At 37.0% G+C, this 22,866-nt stretch overlaps 1 protein-coding gene across 3 annotated transcripts; it reads right to left on the bottom strand.

Annotated features, from left to right (window-relative positions):
• Positions 1 to 1,298: 1,298 nt before the first annotated feature.
• Positions 1,299 to 21,100, bottom strand: LOC116174004 (leucine-rich repeats and immunoglobulin-like domains protein 1). 3 transcript variants are annotated; one of them, XM_031491779.1, is made up of 8 exons: positions 20,715 to 21,099; positions 20,100 to 20,451; positions 5,778 to 5,946; positions 5,328 to 5,723; positions 5,049 to 5,279; positions 4,780 to 5,001; positions 2,787 to 2,985; positions 1,299 to 2,737 (listed from the first exon to the last, which is right to left on the bottom strand). In XM_031491779.1, exons 2-8 carry the CDS (start codon positions 20,432 to 20,434, stop codon positions 1,950 to 1,952), a joined length of 2,340 nt encoding a protein of 779 aa, XP_031347639.1. In that variant the 5' UTR covers positions 20,435 to 20,451; positions 20,715 to 21,099; the 3' UTR covers positions 1,299 to 1,949. The 3 variants fall into 3 exon arrangements, with proteins under 3 accessions (XP_031347639.1, XP_031347638.1, XP_031347640.1); XM_031491780.1 differs by having other exon boundaries at positions 2,105 to 2,185; positions 2,241 to 2,737; positions 20,100 to 21,100; XM_031491778.1 differs by having other exon boundaries at positions 20,100 to 21,099.
• Between the last annotated feature and the right edge of the window lie 1,766 nt (positions 21,101 to 22,866).

Raw genomic sequence — 22,866 nt, 5'->3', positions numbered from 1 at the left:
CAAAATACGGCCTGTTTGACTTTTACTTCCACGTACTTGATTCACATGTTAAACTAATAAACACAAAACTCTGTCCAATCGTTCACTTTCTTATCAATATAATATGGTAATTTAGAGGACTAGTAGTGAAAAAAATAGTATATATACCACGGTAGAGAAGTCTATTATTGCCTTCGCACCTTACACCCCTCGGCGCAAGCGCCTCGAGATGTAATCTTGGTGCTCAGGCAATAATACTGTACTTCTCTACCTTGATATGTAATGTACTATTTTCGCACGCATTTAAGTGTTTAATAAAACGGAGATTGTGATTCAGGTATAATAAAAAATTCATTAATGTGATTTGTTAATTACTAGGTGTGAAGAAAAAGTCATGAATATCAAAACGTGACGTATCGTCAGTGTAGCTAATTTATAACGACAAGGGGAGTAAAAGACGAAGAGGGAAATATGTATTTACACTTAATTTATGACTAAAAAATAGAAAATTCTATTTTCTAAAACCTCGCGCCCCTCCTTTTTTCTTTTTTTAAAGTAGTGGCTAAATTAGCGCCACCGCCACCCGTAGTGCCTTCATATTTCGACACCTTATTAAAAATTTATAATCCACCGATGACAACATAGAGTAATATTTTATCAATTTTCAAGACGTGGTAGCCGGGGCGTCCTTCAACTTCCAATAACCGTAAGAACCGTAAAAAACCGAAAAAAGTAATATGGGTTCCGGTTCTCAATACGTTTTCATTTTTCAAGGAATAATGGTTTCGGTTCAGCTTTCGGTCCGGTCCGGGTCCCTGCTTGAAAGTTAGGTGCCTCCTTAGAGAAGGAACTTTATTTCATAGTCTAAGGGTGCCTCTGTTCCGTCTAAGCTCTCTTCGTAGTTTTTCTCCAGTGTTGCCAACTGTAAGTATAGGGTAAGTCATCATAAAAGTGCCTTCTTGGGGGACCCATAGAATCATTACATGTTCTCTCTTATTTTACACCTTTGTCGTACTCTATACCTACAACATTACATGGAACCCTTTAGTTAGAGCTTCTTCGGATACCTATCTATTGCAGAGATTCGATTTAACACCAGCATCAACTCTATAGTTTTGAGTTTCTGCGCAATATAACTACTGGTCGATGCCATAAACATTGTTGGTTGCCTATATTATCACTTACTAGGCGAAATGCAAATTGTTTCTAGCTGCCTTACGATTTTCTAGCATGAGTTCGAGCTTTGAATATAAAAGTTATATTCAAATGTTCGAGTTTTATGCGCCTCATTTTTAAACTGCAAAAAATAAAGATGGGTGTACAAGCACATGCTTTTATTAAAATCTTCCAGGTACAAAATCTAACATTTTTAACACTTTTATGTGTTATAAAACATTTCCATAATTTAACAAACCAAATATGCGATAAATATCATCAATAATATAAAGAATTTATGTACTGTCACCGGTTTTTAAACCTTAGCTTAATTGTATAATATGTAGTTTACATAAAATCCTATGTGAACTAAGATACTGCAAATATAAATACATTGTACATATTTGGAGTAAATTTACAATTCTATGACTACAAAAAGTTATCAAAAATATTTCAGAGAAATGTATATACAACGTTAGCTTTCTCATTTTACTACATGATTGCTTATATAAATATAAAATCTTTACATCATATCACAATGTCTGCTAGGCTAGGCAAATATTAATGTTAACAATGCAGAGTTAGCTTACAGCGGTTGAGGGCCTCATAAACTTACTCTGAACGAAACAAGCTTTAAAGCGAATAATAAAGTTTGTACTAATTAAAAATAATTATACTGTTCTTTATGATTGAAGAAACATAGAATACTCCCGGCTGCAATTCCTTTCGTAAAACAGCGAAACAGAGTGTTTAAGTTTTCAAAATAAATGACTAGTTTTTGGCAATTTTACTTACAAATTGTCATTACTCCCGTTTTAAAATGTCAGTTTTTTTACTTTGTCGAGGTAGGGCTCATCGTTTGGTAGAGTGTGTATCGCAACTTCTTCGTATTGAATATGCTCCGTTTTGTTGTTTTCTGTTATTGGCGCTACTGACTGATTGATCGTGTGGCTTAGTATCTTGTTTTGTACCGTCAGTTCTTCCACTTGCAGCCTTAACTGCTCAATTTGCATTGTTAACTTATCCAGTTGCTTCTGTTGCGCTACGGGATCTAAGGGTTTCTCGATTGAGTGACTCCCACTGCCCGATGTGCTCGGTTCGTTTACCTTTGTCTGTGCATTTTCGTTTGTGATTTGCGTTTCTAGTAATGGATCTAACTTGTTATGTTTGGAATTTGATACCTCAACGCTAGCATAATCGTCCAATGGTTTTACGTTATTTGAATTGGTCGAATCATGTGTCTGTTCCAAGTTTGGCCGCGGTTCTGGAACGCTTGGTTCTACGAAGGAAGGTGTTATCTGCTTGTCTGGATTGCTTGCGTCAGTGGTGAGCGCCGTGTCTTTCGGTTCTTGATAACTACTAACCAACTCATTTTGTGAATGGTGACTATGGGCGTATGGTATTGGTTGTTGGTATGTGGGATGTGTGTTTAGGACACTGTTGATGTCATGCTCTGGTACGAAACCTAAATAGCCGTTTGGCTTGGCAGTAGTCGGTTGTTCATTTAACGGCGCGCAATGCGAAACGCCACTAATTCTGGTGTGGTTAACTTCCATAGATGCTACTATTTCTGGCAAGGCTGCATCGCACAAGATTGGATTGTCTACAAAGGTCACAATTAGATTAGTTTTGAGCGTTGCAAACCTACTTACTTTGCAGCAAAATCTTTAAGGTACCCCAAGTGTATTGTTCTTTGCACCGCGTGTTGCGGACTAAGTCTCTACCCAACGCAACTATTTGGTTATTGGACAAGTCGGCCCAGCATAAAACGGGAAGACCATGGAAATCTTGGTTTAGGATCTTGATGCTGTTATGCGATGCGATCAATTCATTCAGAGACGGTAGCACAGTCTGTAAAAATTGAGATCTTATACATTTACCTAGATAATAATAATAATATATATTGTTGTGCAGACATGTTGATACTTCTACACTCGTCATGTCATAGGGAGAGGATGTTTATATTCGACCACTTCCTGATTTGGACCGTTGATGATTTAAACCTATTACGTTACAGTGTTCTATATGTGGTGTAATTTTATTGAACTAACACAAATAAAGTAGAGGCGATCTAAAAAACTGCTTCTAATAATCATAGACTAATTGGTGTAGCAGGAGCGCGTACGTCAAGTGATGGGTGTCAATAAAAAAAGACCAGTGGAAAGTTGGCTGTTCTGAAAGAACCGTCAGGCAATGCAATATTTTGTGAAAAGAAACTTCGCGTAGGCGTAGTTAAGTCACCCACCTGTAAATTACCGTAGGGCGTGCCAGATTGATGAAAAGGAGAATTCGCGCCTGGAAATGGGTTAAGTTAATTACGTGTACATTACCGCAGGGGGCTTTATATTTTGTTTTTATATTCGTGTTCAGCCACAAGCGACGTTGGGTCAAACACCTGTAAATTACCACAGGATGGTTTTATATTTTGCGTCAAAATTCGTGTCGATACAAGACCAGAGTTAGAGCAAGCACCTGTGAGTTAGTGGAAGGTAATTTTATTTTATGAAAATTACCATTCACGTTGAGCGGTCGGCGAAGACAAGTTAAAATGAAGAGTATGTAGTTATGCTTCATTGACTTGTGGACCAATTTCGAACACACGCTAGAACCCTGCAACATGTAACAAATGTGCGAAATCACCTATCCGAAATTGATTCACAAATTAATGACGTAGGGCCACAGACTCCTGATTTTGAATTTACCTGTAAACTACCGTAGAATAGACTTTATTTTGTGTCTGTAAATTACCGTAGGGTGTGTTTTAGTTGTGAAAAAGAGGATTCGCGCCTAGAAGTGAGACAGGGTTCAGTTGACTATCTGTAAGTTAGCGGAAGGTGGCTTAATTATTTGTGGTGACACTTTAATAATCGAGAGCGTGTATTACTTTCGGAGAAATTTAGTGCGCCTGCGGTAGCGAGGTTAAGTACGTGTAAAACAAACGCGTAAAGTTTAAAGGTGCGAATTAAGGTTTTTTTGGTGACCCTCATTTACAAATGAGGTGACTTTGAAACTATTACGGTAAATACGAATAATAGCGGCAATTTTAAACGCATCAAAGTTAAGATAAAGTTGAATTGTGAAATAGAGGTTATTGTTGGGAATACGGACAACAGCATAGAAATGAAATTCTGTCATCTTAATTCTTCAAACTAAATGGACTTTCATAATTTTTATGTTGTAATTATTCGCATGTCTGAAGCGGTTGGTTTTACGCAAATAATGATATTTGTCATCCATTTGGATCCACTAAATTAGCGTGACCGTAACTTGAACTGCCAGTCAATGTAGTCATTCATTATACGGCCCCTAGGAATTTGCATCGATTTTTCTTTGTAAGACTTGGATCAATTATTTTGATCAGTCAGTACTTCGAGTTTAATCGACCAAGGGATATCGCCATTAGTATTACTGTATAATATATCATAATCTTCTTGTATTCAGGAATAAACCGATTCCTGCAGTTGCATGACGTAGGTAACTAACAAAAGGGGTTTGGAATTTCTAATTTTGTACATGCAACGTGGCCTGAGTAAAGAAAAAGAAAATACAAATTGCAAGTATGCTATAGATTCAAATATAGACCGAAAAATAAAACGTCCAAACTGGTCCAATATAGGCAGCCCTCCTATATCTAAACTTTCCTACCTTTCCAGTTTCCTCAAGTGTCGTAAGATTATTGTGCGAAATGTTCAAAACCTCTAAACGATCGAGACCAACTAAATCGTCAGGTGAGATCGACGTAATTTTGTTATGGCTCAAATTGATGGTCAGCAGACTGGGCAATCCGGAAAGCGCACCGTTCAGTGTGGTCAGCTCATTGTTATTCAACAACAGTACGGTTATTTTCGTCTCCCATTCAATTAAATTCTGAAAATTGCGAGTAGAGTCGGTCATAGAAGATCGCCTCAACTTACTGCTGTCGGGCCGGAAATTGTGCTGATTTTGTTGTGAGATAAATCGACTATGCGCAGCTTCATCAACCCCTTAATTTCTTGTAGAGAAAAGTCTGTTAACAAATTATGAGTCAAATTGAGTATGGTTATGCCTTTCAGTGGTGACAGCGAGTTGTTTAGTGACGTTACAAGATTGTTTCCCAGGCAGAGACAATCCAATGATTCCGTCTCTAGGAAATCCTCTTTGGTTAACTGTAAATAAAGTCTTTTATTGCTAATATAATGGTATGCTTTACTTACTGTACTAATTCTGTTGTACTCAAATTGCGCCCTCTCCAGCTTTTTCATTCTAGAGATCACCCCATCCAAAGATGTTAGTCTGTTATTGTTAACGAACAGCGACAATAGTCCGGTGTAGGTTTTGAGATGTTGCGGTAATTTCTCAATCTTATTATGACCAGCATGTACTAATATAACGTTGGGCGCCACCAAAGGCAGTTGATCTTCAAGTGTCGTTAATTCATTGCAGTTGATGAAGAACCACTCTAGGTTTGTCAAATTCGTTAATGTACCGTTCAGATCCTTTATCTTGTTTCTTCCTAAATGCAGATGGATTACGTTCTTAGGTAAGGAGTTCGAATCCATTTGTGATATTTGATTACCGCCCAACATTAGTGTATCTAAATTGGGTAAACTCTGAAAATCAGCCAGTACAATGTGATTGTAACAATTGTAATGGTAACTACCTACTTTAAAGTTTCTATCCGTTATGTATTGAATCCCGCATCTTCCCAGATTCAACGAGCTGATGTGCGGGAGTGTTTCTAGTATCGCTTCTGGGACGACTCCGATGTTATTGTCAGACAAACTGAAAAATTTCACTTGCGGTAATCCCATGAATGAAGAAGGCGAGAGCGATCTGAAACGACAATAAGTTAACAGGATATACCTACTACATAAATAATATGTAGATATAAGGATTGTCTAGCTATCAAGAGACACCATCGAATTCCGAATAATGTGCTTCAAGCGAATGTTGGAGTAAAGAGGACTGGAATGTATTGCTGTATAACATTGTGTTGAGTGTGATCTACTACATTGGGACTCACCAGATTTTAAATTTTATGTACATTTCAATTGTTTAGAATGTTGTGAATGGTCGCAATTCATTAGAAATAGAAAAATATCAGAAAATGAACACCAGAAATACGATAGTAACGTACGTGTAAAATAAATGCGTGAATTAGACCAGTATTTCCAAGAGATAATTTGCGACTAAGAAACTATTACGGTAAAGTCGAACAATAGTGGAAGTTTTAAATGCGTGAATGAAAGTTTTCGTGACCCTTATGTACAAAGTATTATTTGCGCACTAGAAATTATTACGGCAAAATCGAATAATAGTGGAAGTTTTAAAAGCGCGAAATTAAATTCTGTAACCCCAGTCACTCTAGAAGAATGGATTTATTGAATTTTATGTAATTCGTAATTATAATATTTTTCATGGTTCTGCACTTGTAGTCGCAAATTTTGAATGACCGTAATTTGAACTGCCAATAAAAGGTGCAATTCATTATACAAGATCTAGGAATTTGTATTCGACGAAAATCAAAAACGGCATACCATAAAGTAAATAATTTTTTAAGTGTACCTTCTAGCGAAAACTTGAAGTTGGGTTTAGAGAATTTAAATAGTAATCGAAAGGTTTAAATCTAAGTGCACCTTTTGAACCCGAATTATAAAAATTCTCTTTGGTTTTCCTCGCTACAGATAACTTTAAAGCACCCGACCAAATCGTATCACATTTTAATATATTATCAATTGCATATTCTCTAACAAGAACTCTGGGCTGTACTTTTAAAATTTCTGTTGCTGACGTAACGTGATTTCCGAAATGAATGATTACACCAACAATTTTACTTGAACTACTTCTTCACTGTAATATCACCATCCGCTTCCACTCTTGTGATGGCCGTCCGTTCTCAGTACTCAGACGTCTCAGAAAGTTTGCGTTTTTGATTTATTTAATGTGTTAATATGTAGGATGGACGAAAAAAATTGTAACGGGAGCTCTCTAGCATTTTTCGATTTTTCATTTTGTAAAATAAGCATCAGAGGGTAAGTATACAGAGTTTCGCCTAAAATGGCGATTTATAATTTTACAGGTTACTGGTTTTCGTGTGTGTCATGAGTGTTGACAGTTTGAGAAAGTTACCGGCGCCAGTCCGACGGGCGTTAACAGGCGATAATACAATCCTGTGGGTTTTACGTGCCCAACAAAACAGCTAGGTCAGCATAATGCGTAATTATCATGTGGGTCCATGGAAAGCGCTGAATGGGAAATATTAAACGGTCATGAGTTTGATTGCTGGCTTTTGAATGGTTCGTGGGACTGAACAAATTTGATTTGTTCATGATTAAAGATGGCCGCGTTAACTCACGCGCCCCGGTTTTGAGGCGTGTCACTTACGAGAAGTAGGGATTAGTCCAGGGGAAGAGAATTAGAAGATTCGGTGTTGGGTCACCAGATCGTCCAGTGCGCGGTCCCAAATAGTTTTTTTTATCGAGCACTCAGCGTGAGATATTCGGTTTTAGACCACAAGAACTTTACGTACGTGGGATGAGATTCTGTTTTTCTTTGTTACTTTTTCTATTAGTATACTAAGTAAGTAAATACTCGTTGATCGACCACGTGGATCATGTCGTCGTTGGTGAATATCATTTTAATAACAGTTGCTAACATTCTAAGGACTTCCAGAAGTCCCAATGATTTCAGTGCCTTCAGAAACGTTCATAGTTTCTAGGAACCTTTGAGAGTGTTTTATAGTGTTTAAAAGCTATTTTGAGGAACGCTGAGGAAAGTTTAAGAGTTCTTAAAAGTTTCTAAGAGTCTTTAGGTTCGTAGAGTTTGTATCTGTTCTTTTTCCGCATTCACAGCTACAAGTAGCTTACTGGCATGTTCAAAATTAAAAAAAAAACAAATTTGCCGCTTTGATTTTTACACTTGTAATGATTATGTTATGGAGAGAATGTATAAGTAAAGACGGAACAAATCTTTTTGAGAAATACAGTGTTTTCCAAATATAAAAGTTTGAAGACTGCACTATACTGGAAATAATCGACTTAAACAGTCTGAGAAGAATGGAAATAAGATTATCTGTTGTTTGTGGCGATAAATTGGCAATTAAAAAATATGTAATTTATAGTATCTAATAAACTTAGACATTCAAAAATAATAAATTGTGCACAACTCTTGTGCAGATAAAGCGCATTTTTTTTAAACGAAAAACTTTTGTTGGATACGTCTCAATCGCGGGAATATACCCGATCACGATAAGAGGTCGAGGAGGAGGGCTATGGTTGGTAGAAATTAATTCCTTTCGTTGAGACCTTTCATTAGAGTACTATGAAGGATATAAGTAGTTCCACTCCCCCCCCCCCCCTCCAACCCGTACTTTGATAAGAGGACAGAAAGAAGGGCAGTAGTTGGTAGAACGGTTCCTTTCGTTGAGACCTCTAATTAGAATACGATTATAGATAAATTAATGTTAATGTTAAAAAAATGGAAAAACACTGAAAGAAAATATTGAAAGGAATAGGCAGCGTTTGACAGAGTGGAAAGGTGAAGAGTATCGAAGATGATATAAGATGGAAAAATAGATAAAAAGCTAAAGGGCGGAATCAAGGAACTATATGAAGAGACAAGATTAAGAGTAAGAATAGAAGGGAAGGAGTTTGAAGTGTTTTGGACATGTAAAGGACTAAGCTCGGGACTAAGACAGGGATGTCCACTTAGCCTAAATTTATATTCAAAGGGCTAATCTTATTTAATCTCTACATAACAGTCATGGAAAAAGTATTAAGACATGACTAAGTTGGGGGGATCGTAGTGGGAAGAAGGGAGGTATCGTTCCCTGCATACACGGACGACACGATGCAGAGGTAATAGCAACAGAGGTAGAACAGATGAAAAAAATGATGAACTAGAAGGGTATCAGGGCTAAACGGAGAGACACCAGAGGAGGAAACCAAAGTCGAGAAGATAAGGATAGCGTCAGGACGCGTGGCGGTAAGGTGCGAGGAGAGGAGTGAAAGAGAAATCGAATTGGTAAAAGAATGATTGACAACGGGGATGAACGCAAAAGGAATTTAAGAGGAATAAAGAAAAACATATGAAAGAAATGGATACGGATGGGTTGAGGTTGAAAGGAGGAGAGGAATACAAATACAACAGACAACAGAGTGAGCAGATAGAGAGTGCATTAGTATAGTTAAAAGGATCTAATAAGGGAGTTGTTACTAAATTTTGTATGGGAGGGAAAGAAAACATTAAAATAATGGCGAGATTCTGCAGATGTGGAAATGGGGAGAGAGCGAAGGAGAAATGGAGACAAGAAGAAGAAAGAAAATGTAGAATCTGTTGAGAGGAAGGAGAGGATATAGAACACATGCTAAGGGATTGAAGAAGGTGAAAAGGACAGGGAGAAGTAGACTCTCCAAGAGTGTTTTAGAATCTTTGAAATTTTACTAAATTTTTACAATAAATACTGGAGGGGTAATGGAGGGATTAAAAGGGGACCAAAAAGGACAGTACATAATGAAATTTCAAACAATTAATTTTATAAAATTGAAATTAAAAAAAATGTGATTTATTTTTTTCTCTTAATTTTACAGCTGGGTCTTAGGGTGCACCACTTTAGACAGTGTGGCGCGAGCACAAAATTGTTTACTGGGCCAATATATATAACGCAAAAATATTTCTGTATGTATAGGGTGTTATTTGAAGTGCAGTGTTATATTTTATTACAATGAATTGTGCAAAGAATTTTGCATATTTTTTGTTAAAGATTTATGCATTCAAAAACTTACTTTTTTTGTAGCACCGCCCTGTCAAGAGATATTGTCCCATATCGCACTAATGGGACACCCTGTATAAACAATGTTAGATACCCTATGTTTATTGATTTCTGATACTTATTTAACCTTCCGTGCACTACATTTCCGAAGTGGTTTACAAGTAGGAGGAGGTGCTGACCAAACAAATACCATGTATAATTGCTAAAATTAAATAACAATCTGGAATTTTGCACCATATATTAATTAAAACAATTTATCCCCAAAATAGTAAAATTGTCATCCTGCAGATCGTATTTTTTGTACCATTTAAATAGCAATAATTGTTAGACATTGTTCTTGAGGAAGTCAGAAGTCGAACGTGTAGGTAGAATTTTATCGCTCAATCAATTATAGGAATCGTTCAATTGGTATATCATCAGGTTGAGAGGTTACGCCCTTTGGCACCGATAACGACAACGTGAATTGCTTTCTATGCGTCATTGCGCGATGTTTTTTGAAAATATTTTGTTTGAAAGACACGTGAGCGGGCAAACATGCGTATAATTATAACAAAAATGAAGGATTGTTTTTCGTCCTTACAATTTCGTGGACCCGAAAGTCAGTTTAAAGATTAATTGATGGAATTTTACGATAGGTCCGTATTGACGATTTACAGGTAGAACGGAATAGGTTTCATATTTAATAAACTCAATCATCTCCGCAACTAAGTCGTTTAGCCTTTCTTGACCTATATTGTCGCTCATTATTGTTATTACTGTTACGTTGTCTCGCTATCAAATAGTACCCAAAATTCGATTGCTATTAAAGACATCCCTATAGCTCAATAGCCGAAGTGGAAAGAGCTCGGGAAAGAGTACATATTCTAAAATTTTGCAAAAATGTTTTTTACTTTCAAATTTGTAAAAGACGATAAGTTGCGAGAAGACAAAAAAAAACAGTGTTAGGAAACTTCCTTATCACTAGAATGTTACACAATTGACTTTTTCTAGAACCCTCCCGCTAGTGAAAATTGTCGCGAGGCATTTAACCAAATTTCGAGTTAATAACGTCAGACACTTTTCATGAAAGTCGCAGGTTGAAGATCAACTTGTCAAGTATTGCGACATCTTCATCTTTGTGGCGTTCACATGATTTCTGAATGAATATCGTTTATTATCTTCAATAACAATAGATAATTTACTATACTGAATTTGAATAATAATCATTTATGTTAACTTTAATCAGTACTTTCGATAATGGTAATTCCAGTAAGGTCGTCAAATGTCGTAAGTTGGTGTAGGGTGGAGACAAAATGATACGCTACTAATTGAATTAATCGAGTTACATAAATAAACAAATTACATCAACACGTGCCGGTAAGACAGACACTCTGATATAGACAGGGAGATTAGGTATTTGTCTTCACAATTTATGTATAAACAAAGTTGGCATTCCAAAACAATTGGACCATGACCATTAAGATTGTGAGATGAAGAGTTCGCATCTATGGCTCCCTAAATGGTACCCTTAAAACCGCCAAACTCGCAATAATGACACTCAAAAAAAGACACCTTTTGAAATACCTAGTGTTAATTTCTTGAGTTTGTGGTCCTGAAGAGGACGACAAAAAAAGTCGAAATGTAGAGCACGTCATTTTCTGCGACTAAGAAACACTTTAAGCCTAAGCCAAATTATTGACAAAACAGCTTCCTGCTCTTAAAAAAGACTTTTTTTGTCAGTCTTACATCCTTTATGCCTGTACAGGGTGGCTCACATTCGTGGCTCACCATTGGGATCTCCGCAACGGTGAGACACAGTGTAGGTTAAATGGCCCTTTTGTGACCTAAAAAACGCTTTTGAAATGTTTGAAACATCTTTGAAAACAACTGAGAGGATATATCTGAAAAACTGAAAATGTTGTTTTCATTTTTCCTAGCTTAAACGGTCAGAAATAAACAGTTCCCGTCCTGTTTTTCGGAGAATCTGAATCTGTTATCAGAATTCACATAGCACGCTAGATGTAGAAGCTACAGGCTACTACTTTCTTATTTCTTATGTACGCCATATTGGATTTTTACGGAATGAAAAATAATGATGTGTCATGTTTACATAAAAATTTTAAAATCATTCCGTAAAAATCTAATGTGGTGCCTACTGCCCAAAAGCCAGGAGTGACCAGGATGGTAAAAATGATCGACTATCGCGATGTAATTGGAATTATAAGAATGGAATTCGAAACAGAACGAAACTAAAGAGCGGGTTATATACGATAGTTGTTGGATTATGAATTTTTGCCTACAAAAGATACCAGTTGTAGAGGATGATTGATTGGGGTTTAACTGCACCTTCACAAGCGACACGAAATGGCGTGTAGCCGAGGTTGTAGCAGTCATTTATTTTGTGAAATGCGATTACCAGTTCCGTAATGTTGAATATTTGAGGGTGACTCAATTAATTTATATACAGGGTGTTCCATTTATCTTGAACCGTTTTTCCCCGCACTTTCCATTTTTAAGCGCGATTTTTGGTTGGAGCTAGGAAGCTGTTCTGTGAAGAATTTGGCACTTTTTTACAAGCAGAAATACGTGTAAAGTATACTGCATTTGTTATATCTAGACCTCGATCTAGATCGAGATCTAGACTGTACGTACGTTAGCAATTTTCCGAGACGGATTTTGTTCAAATTTTGGATATGTATGTTAGGCATACGGAAACGAAAAATAATGTATTAAGATATTCGAAAGACCCTCGGAAAGACCTTATTTTATGTATACAACCTACAGAAGTTGTGCCAGGTTTTATTACAAAAAACCGGAGAAAAAAAACTAAGATATTTTTCGATAAAACCATTATTTTAATTTTCGAGTTAGACGAAGGATAGGCGGACGGACTGAACTTTCACATAAAGTGAATTTCTTTCGAAAAATTCCCCAAAAAGTGCGAAGAAGAGGTGATGAAGAGAGCGTGAAAGTCACGAGAAAGCGACGTAAAAGAACATTTAAAACCAGCAGGGAATAAGAAACAGACTTGAATGATGTTTGTGTGAAAAAAGGAACAGAGAAGGGGCGTTGACGAACGAGGCGTAAAGGAATCACAAAAAAGGAGTGAAAGAGACGTGTAGAGACGGAGGTAAGAAAGAAGCGTGAGGAAGATATATTGAAAACGCGTATGAGATTTTGAAGACGTTTAAACGAACAGACGTTACGGAAAAGGAAGCATGAACGAGGCATAAAGAAAAGAAGTGACAAAAAACCGAAAATGAGAAACGCTAATACGGACCCGAATGGTAGAAATATAAAGAAAGGGCGAAGAAGGCGAAAACGGAATAAATTCTTGAAAAAATCGCGAAGGGGACACGAATCATTCGCGAGAGGCATATGTATAAGCAAAGGGGAGAATGAAGCAAGACCGTAAAAACAAAGTAGAAAAGGGTCGTCAAGGCTGTCTGAATGAACGGCAAAGGAAACGGAGGACGTGTTTAGCGGGCGTGATAAGAGTCGGGAAGACAGAAGCGTAAAGGCGACTAAACAGACCGAAAAAGGCCATTATGGTGTAACACGTGGCACCCTTGATTTTATCTTTCATGGCATTCTAATTAAAGGTCATAACATAAGGAACTGTTTTCTACCAACTACCCCCCTTCTTTCTGGTTCCTTATCAAGACGGGGGGGGGGGGGGGGACTGGTTCTTTCATGGTACTCTAATGAAAGCTCTTCACAAAAGTAACTAATTTCTACCACCCTCCTCCTAAACATATCTATTGGTGTAGTCGAAGGGAATATCTTGAAAATAAAGTGTCGGAAGGGGGTATTCACAAAGGGAACGTTAGCACGACACATATTATAAGATATACAATTCTGTAATTAGATGAAATTTTCGGTTAAAAAAAATGCCCTTTATCTGCACAAGAGTTGTGTACAATTTATACTTTTTTAAAATTAAATTTAGTTGTTACTGACCATGGTACTGTACGAGGTGCTGAACTGAAGGTAGGTACCCAATTTGTTTTGAAATATATGCTAATTAGTTTCCCACCAAGTAGGGCTGGTCCTCAGAAGTTCAAAATCCAATTCGAAAGTTGCTTGTCTTTTACAAGAGACGGTCAAACAATCGGGGGGCACACTGTATATCCGATAATCTGAGGAGATCGCGTGAAGATGCCAGGTCCTCAGTGCCGTCCCGTCGAGGTCATGAAAGGACAGTGGTTGACCGGGCCGGGACAATGCAGGGCCGGGAAACACATACGAAAAAATAATAAACGAGGCACTTTATAGTCTGTTTATTCAGTCTGACTGAGGTAAAATGTTTTTTTAGACTATCATCACAAAAACGTTGATTTTGTGGTCGCTTTTGCGGCCATAAAGTTTCACTTTATTGTACGCTTCTGTCAAACTTTACTTTATTGTACACATCTGTCAAACTGTAGGTACTTATTTGAAACTGATGTGTGAGAACCAGTAATCTGTTTGATAGAAAGCGTCTATCTGGTCTGTCCCTATCGAGGATTGGTCCATCCACGTGCGTTTTTTTCATTTTCAGACTTGTAGGAATGTTTCACACTATTTTGCGTAATCACAATGTTCACATTTAAAATTATAGTTTGACGTTTCAATCTTTGCTGCTTGCAGAGACCTTTTTGAAGTGTAGAACCAAAACATGAGGAAGATGTTGTTGCTTACATTATTATACGAAGAATGACCAGCAATTAACCGAGAACACAAGTAGCTACCTATACCTACCATCAAAGTAGGTAATCAGGTTTCTAATAATTGTACGTTAACTATAACGTCTTGGAAGCCACAGTTACGAAGGACCTATTTAATTGCATTTGACATTATTAAAATCTTGTTCAACCGAGGAAGTTGCGATTGTACTTTTACTCTCAAACGCCTGCTTTTATATCATCGCAAGCGCAACGCTTGCAGCTTCCAAAATTTCATTTGGGTATCTGAACTGTCGCTATCACCCATTTTGATACGCACAAAACACACGCAAAGATGCTAATTATAATTTATTACATATGACAGGAAATGCTTTGTTTTTAATTGTCTAAGATAACTATGATTTTCAGAAAAAATATGTTTATGAGCAAATTTTTGAATTCTTTTTTGATGATCGCCTAAAAAATGTTGTGTGCACCTTGGCCAAAAGTGATTTGTTAGGCCTCATCTGAATTGCGGCCTCGGCTACCGCCTCGGCCACAAACAGCAGCTTCGGCCAAAAAAGATCACTTTTACGGCCTTGGTACACAAATAACTATTTGGAGTCACCGACAAATCTACCATTGTTCTCACTGCACAACGCAAGTGCAAGGCTGCAAGCCATCCTATCTTTAGCTTTACCCACTCTACCTGCTTTCTAAACGCTAATTAATGCTAACTCAACCTCAGTTGACTTTTAGTGGACTAATAAAAGAATATATTTTTTTTGTAAATATGAGTATGAGTATTTTCAATTTTTTGGGCCGGGTATTATGTTTGCATGACCAGGCCGGGACGTTCTACGGAACGGCACTGCAGGTCCTTATTCAATAATTCAAATTTTTGGCCCAACTAACCCAAAAACACGAACTATCTGGTCTTTAAAATTTCTTTAAAATATGGAAAATGCTTTCGTCCCAAAATTTACTTTTGCTTTTTAATTTTTTATCACATTGGAAGATGGAATTAACCGATTAGGTCCAGTTTTTGCGTATGCTCTTTCTATTTTTGCGAAAAATTTTCAAAAATTCTTATCCCAATTTAGCGAACTCTTAAAGGAGAGTGCGAAAAATTCCGGAAAAGGTGTGCGAACATGTGCGAATGACAAGAGCACATTTTGAATACGGACTATGGTATCTTGTTCAGTCAGAGTATCGCAATTTCTATGCCCGTATAGGTATAGGAAAAATTTTCTTATCCGGAGGAATATCGAATATTGTGAAAATGATTTTAGATTATCCGCCTAGTTTTCCAAGAAGCTTCGATTGCGATTGGCCTATCTCATAGTAACGTGACAGTTAAAAACATTGTTTTTCAATACTTTTTAAAAATATCGAAAATAATGAAATAGAATTTTACATGAAATTATATTTTTTCAATTTTAAGTGGTTCACATAATATATAAAGGGTGTTACAAACAAAAGTAATTACATGGGTACCTATATCGGTTTGCAATAATATTAGAATGCCTAAAAAATTCGTTAATTATACATTCGATTGGGCGTAGTCGCCAATACGAAACTACCAAGGTTTGGTTTACAAGATGGCGACGATGTTTAAATTCTTCGAAACACTAATATGTGGTTGCTTGTTGATATTTTTAGTTCCGATACAGAACCTAATTGTGCTCGGAATAGCGCAACTGTTTTCCTATCTAAACAAAATTGTATCTCTGAAAAGTAGTATTCTTATCTTGCCAGTGGTGACCCTGCAGCACCAACCGTGGTCGCGGGGCAGTACTCTGTAGCAGAGCCCCCGCCAAAGTGAAGCGCTTATGACTTCACATTTCCGTCCGTCCGTATGGCGTTCCGTGCTATAGCTCAGTCCCTAGACCTCGTATCGACTTCGGGTTTTCGTTATATGAAAGCTTATGGACTCCAGGTGGACAACTATCAAAAGTTAACTTTGACATTCATCACGTGTTATTGCTCCAAATCGGTCAAAATTGTTATTTATGCACCAATTTTGTTGGGAAAAAGACCAAACTCCATCGCTAGATGACCTAGAGGTTATATGTGTATTTTTGGCGAACAAAATATTTTATCCAAAATCGTCCTGAAACCTTCATTTCTTTCTTCTACCTTTCTTTCTGTCAGGAAATTTTAGTTTGCATGACAGAGGCAGAGCAGACTACGTTTCCTGCCGCTTGTCACTTTACTGGCCGTACGTGTCACTTTACCGGCCGCACCGTCACTTTACCGGCCGCATTTTTGGCATTTCCAAATGTCTATAATGACTCCTGTCATCACTGTCAGATTGACATTAATCAAAAGTTATATATAAAAACTGAAATTTTGTATTAAAAGACGATTTCGTAAAATTTAATACAAAACTCGCCAGTAAAATGTCATTACCTGACTCGGAAATTAAAGTACTCGGCCCCAGCACTTTAATATTTCCTCGCCAGTAATGTATCATTTTCCTGACTTTTATGTAAATAACTATTTATTTATTTATTATCCCTCTCTTAGTTCTGGGCCCTCTACAGGCATGCGCCCAATTACAGAGTACCCGCATAATGCTATTTAGAGGTGCCTCTGCAGAAGGTGACTACTCCGGTATTTACCTTACGAATTAGGAAACTATGAACTATTAACCCAAAGGATATGAACATCGTTATTTATGCATCAATTTTCTTGGGTCAATTGCTTAATGCTCAGGAAGTGACCCATGTATATTTTTTGTGACCAACACATTTTTGGGCAAAAAATCAACACATTTTTGGCCAAAAAATGTCAAAATCGTTATGTATCGATTTTCTTGGGAAGAAGAACTCTTATCAGTTTCGGGTTTTCGCTATATGAAAGTTTATGGGTTTCAGATGTGGAACTACGAAAAATTAATTTTAGCATCCATCACTCTATTGCCATAAATCGATCTAAATCTTTATTTATGCACCTATTTTCTTGGGAAAAAGGCCAAACAGTAACATGATGAATCGTAAGTTTCAGCATAAATGCCCCCCCTCCCCTCCATCAAATGAATTTTAAAAGATATATTTTCTTTACAGAAATACAAATAATATAAAATGTGTAAGGGAGATCGTGGTGGCCATTTTATGGCATCCCTTCTGCCAATCGATTCACTACTGCCGATTGAGACACTGTCTAATGGTCACAGCAATTACAGCATAATGCGGCGGAGCCCCGTCTTTGCTGAAATTCTTTAATCTAGCGACACGTTCTTATTGTCGTCCACTTGATTCTCTAAAGATTGTGTGATCAGAAGGTGGATCACTTCTGATAGAATTGCCCTGTTAAATTTCCTTCTAGGAATGTCGTGCCAAAAATTATCTGTCCAAACTTGATTTTCCAAACAAGTGTGAGTACTCCAATACGTGCGTTTGTATACAAATCCGTTCAAGAAGAAAGTACATTCATGGCGAATGCATACGTCTTTCGAAAAATTAGGATTTTCATCAATTCTTTGGGACATTCATTTGCAGAAGTCAATTCTCGTAATCATCTTTGCAAAATTTTTGTAAAACGTGTACTTAAAATGTTATGATCAGGTCCCATAGATACATTCGAGGATACATTAGTCAATTTTGCGACTGTTCAACGTAAAATTTGTGGTAAATTGACCGAGCACCTAATTTTCGCACATTTCATCCAAAATTTACGACTAGGTTACTTGAGAAGATCTTTTATAGTTTATTGTATGGTTGTTTGTTCTTTTGTCCGCTCGTTCGTTTGTGTTCGCTATAACTCTTAGCTAAAATCCCGAGATACGTTTTATATCTTTTAATTTTTGGTCGTTGTTTGTGGTCGCTATAACTCTTTGAAAGTGTCCGATCATCTTGAAATGTGGTGTACGGGTACATTGGATTTTTAAGATGGGACGCTATAAATTTTCACAAAGTTGGCTCAACAGCACCAAACGTTCTAGTACCGCGAGTGGAACAGGAAAAACCTCGGGAAAAACTGTGTCAAAATCGTTATTCTTGCACCGAGATCTTTGGGAAAAAGAAAAAAAAATGACCGTGCCCAAGACATGAATTTGATATGGATCGAAGTTGCAAGGTTAAAATAAATGGTCATTAAAAAAATGACGGTAAATACTAGGTATTCCGTTGTATCGGCTTCTTACACACTGACTCCGTTGACATAAACATCAATTTTATTGTTCTGCCGTCATTTTTTGTAAAGAGAATTTTACGGCCTTTACAAGATGTGTCACTGTGCATATTATATGTTAAAGTTGAAATAGGTGGGGGTGCAATGGTAAATTCTAAAACCAAGGTAAACATTCCAGTAAACTCCCCCTAGCTATCTAAATGGACGTGTTTTGTTTTTTTTTCAAAATTACCAATAACAATTGGATGGTTCGTTTTGAAATTACGCCCAGTGCACTACTAGAATTATAAAGTGCAACTGCGAAGTCTAAGTAAAAATTTCTCATTTGTACAAATACCAATAGTAATAAAAGCAGCAAAGCTGCATTTTTTGGTATGAAATCAAAATGTCATTTTTCGAGAGATTTTCTACCTCGTTTTTGACGCTTCCTCCGTTCGAGGTTTTTCTTATAGCCCCCCTGATGCAAGCCAGTGCCAGTTAGTTAATTGAGCCCTGGTATAATTGCAAGTGTATAACCGGTCGGTGGATGTCCATGGATATCCATGAAAACCCAAGGATATCCCGCGGATTTCCGAGGATATGTCCACGCACTATATGGTTGTTTGGTGTACCAAACTCTATCTGTGGTTTTGTCCTGGGTCTAGGTTACATTAACAGAAACAATTTATAATGGTAGCATGGCCGAGGCGCGAAGGTGGGCAATGAAGTGATTCTTCTGAAATCTTAAAACTCCGTTCCAAGCCGTCAGGGCAATTGTGATTACATAAAAGACTAGCTCAAACGTTGATCTATCGTCTAGACGTACAACAATTCGTTTTCAGTATCTAAATTGTTTTTAACAGCAACAAAGTAAAGACTTATTGGGAGTTATCGCTCTTATTTGCTCATCATTTTGGATAGATAATGTTGTTGGTATTGTAAACAGAAGTACTACTTTCGTTTCTTCCAGTGAGCCGTGTAGGAGTAGTTTTAGTTGCCATAAATTAAGCTAGAGGTGAATTAAATTGCCGAAATTTGTAAGCGCTGACGCAAACGATAAGTTTTAATTTCATCTTCAGTGACGTAATAAGTTTCTACGTAAATGCGTCGGTGTGTATTTTGCCTTAATGTTCATGGAAGCAATTTCCAATATACCTGGGCGAATTTTGGTGGTGCGAGAATGGAAGGTAAATTACGTAAAGATCCCAAGTCTAGATCGATACGTCATTATCACACAAAGGTCAAATACTTTGTGATAATTTGAAGCGTGAGGTTTTCCTTGGATGTAATGACTTTTTGTCGTGAAAATTGGAAGTGCTGATAATTACGCGGAGTTTATTTTGCATCAGACAGCGTTGTTTTGAATGATCTCTACTGTATGGTGACGATAAGCAATTAGAAAAATGAAATTCAGTGAAAATATTTGGAAAAAATCACGCGTTGTCCATTTATGTCGATAATATTCTGATAATTGTACTCACGTTAGGTTGTCGTGGTGCAACTGGAGGTTTTTGATGTTCAAATTTAATTCCTTAAAACTTCTTTGTGGCAAATCGTGTAGAGACGAGGAACTTATTTCCAGGACGATTTTTTCCGTTGGCAAGAATTTATCTCGTAGCGTATTGACGAGGTGATCGTACGAGGCCATTTTCTCACAGGTAATTTCGATTTTGTAAGTTTCATTGCTGCACTTGCACGGAGCGATATCCTTCAGAATCGAGCATTGCGGCGCTCCAAGGGTTAGGCCCAATATCGACAACAATAACGTGGACATGGTGATGTTTGGAAAATTGTAGACGAAACGTCGACTTCTCATCACATCCGCCGTAGGTGCTAAAGAGTACATTCGTTAATTTACGCGGCACACTTCACTAATCGCACACTTTATTAATAACGTAACCGTGCAAGTTTGATGGAAAACTCGGCAATTTAAATACATTTGTTAAAAAAACACCTCGAAATGAATAATTAAAGGCAATATTCGATGCTTATATATAGAGGGAAGACGTAAATGGTGTGGCGTTAATTAAATTTTTCTTTAAATGTTAATACCGGAAGCCCCGTTGTTTATAAATAATTACATTTATATAAATCACCTTCTTCATACTGTAGTAGAATTGTAACTGGCCGGCGTTGATATCACGGTGGCGCCTAAATTTTCTTACTCAGTAGCCTTGGCTGTTCGTGTCTCATCTATAGGCCATCGTAAATTCAGAGTCGGGCGCCAGGGCTGAACATATATCTTTATCAGATCTCCCTTGGGTATGTGTAAAGTAATTAAGTGTGCTGTACGCATCACAGCGATCTGATTGCATTCTTCAAGTACATGCGAGATTCTTTGATTTATTATAGACGCAAAGAACTTGCGTTGGCGCCTCCGTTCTCTCGTTATGTATAGGTATAGGCTTCTACATAATGTACCTACTTACTAGTACAAGCTAGATTTTCCAAACTATTGTTATCAGTCACGAATTTCGAACTAATTTCTCTCTATATTGGTTATGTGTTTATTTATTTGTGCATAACCAATGAGGTTCCAGTTAATTATCTCATACCAAAGGTTGAATACATTATTATCATCTATCGCTTACAATAATACAATTTTTTAGTAACGTAAGAATTTACAAAAAAAAAGTCAACAGCGATCCTTAGCTATCCGCGTGATTAATTCCACTGTTATCGCTCGTATCGCCACATTAATTACTTGCGCGCATGGAAAACGTCGAATTTGGAAATCTAAGGACGTGCGTAGATGGGGTTTTGGCAGATGAAAAAGCCAAGTAGGTCCACTGCCAACAAAGGATTATATTCCTAGATTTAGGCGGTTGCGTCAAGTGCGTTTGTGATTCGAAACTTGCCCTGTGTTACGTAACAATCATTGAATAAATAATATCAGTGCGATCGGCGAAGAGTTATAACAATTCCACGCACTCGTAAAGTGCATGCAACCATTTTTACAAATTGGTTCTTTATCGAAAGATGTCCACACTAACCGGACAACCATCTTATCATCCGACAGATACAATCAATAACAAGTGGACCAACGCTTTGACCCTCGTCGTTATCAAAAGCAAAACACGTTTTTCTAATATCCACGATGTCTTCCTCGACGGGAATCTTTTCAAACAAATTTCAAATAGAAGATTTTGGTATTATGTGCGCCTTGGTCATTGCCTCTTACTGGAATTTCAGTTTCTGTACTTAGTTAGACTCAGGATTCCACGAGATGTGTGATTAGAATTACTGTCCATTTCATGGTTTCTACTCGTGTATGGTTGTTTATACAGGGTGTTACATATAAATATGTAAAAAAATTGGTTGGTAGAGGGGATCAGTAGGCGGAGGACACTTTGTGACCCGAAGGCCAAATCTTCAAATGAGTATAACTTTTGTTTGAAAAGCGATTTAAAAAAACTGTTCGACAATTTTGTTCCTTAACTCATCAAGTATGTACAGGGTGAGTCAACGATTGCGGGGAGTAACTTAATGCCATGAAGATAAGATTTTTCGATAGAGTGCTTTTGTATTATGATATGGTTGAATATTCTCCACATTTTAAACATATTCGGAATTATACAGGGTGCGCCCACGAAGTAGGGCGCCAAAATGGTACATTTTTTTTAAATATAACCTCCTGTAATTTGAATGCATTTTTGAATTCTACGTGAAATTGTACGTCTTTTTTATTATATGGTTAATATCCCAAAAGCTAGTAGTTTTAAAGATAATTCGATTTGTAAGAAAAATTTGGTATTTGCAAGCGTCAGTATATTGTCAAAATTATTACTTAATTTTTGATTCCAGGTTTTATATCTTATCCTGGGTTAAGTAATAGTCAAATAAATACATCTACTATGAAACATTAAAAATATAGCTTACAGGGTGTTTTTTTGGTAGGTCCAAAGTTGCAAAACTTCATATTAATAAATCTCACTTTTTTAAAATGGGACACCCTGTATATTTTTCTGTCATCTTTTAGGTCCTCGAAAAACCTTCAACTTTTGATAATAATGTCCTATACCTATCCCTGATAGTTTTCGAAATATCTTGATTTTTCTGGTTTTTATATTCTAATCTTAAATAAGTTATATGTAATATACATAATAGTGAAGTGGCCATGCAAAAAAAAGCAATTTTTATCTATCTCGTCCAAAGCTAAAATCATATTAATTAATTTTTTTTTATTTATAAGGCCCTAACGGGATCAAGCCCATGATAGCCCTACCTGTTTAACAATAAGGAGATAAC

Source organism: Photinus pyralis, unplaced genomic scaffold, assembly GCF_008802855.1.
Source record: "Photinus pyralis isolate 1611_PpyrPB1 unplaced genomic scaffold, Ppyr1.3 Ppyr1.4_LG6, whole genome shotgun sequence".
Taxonomy (NCBI): domain Eukaryota; kingdom Metazoa; phylum Arthropoda; class Insecta; order Coleoptera; family Lampyridae; genus Photinus; species Photinus pyralis.
Note: the sequence above shows the minus strand (reverse complement) of the source record. Positions and strands in the feature narration are given on the sequence as shown.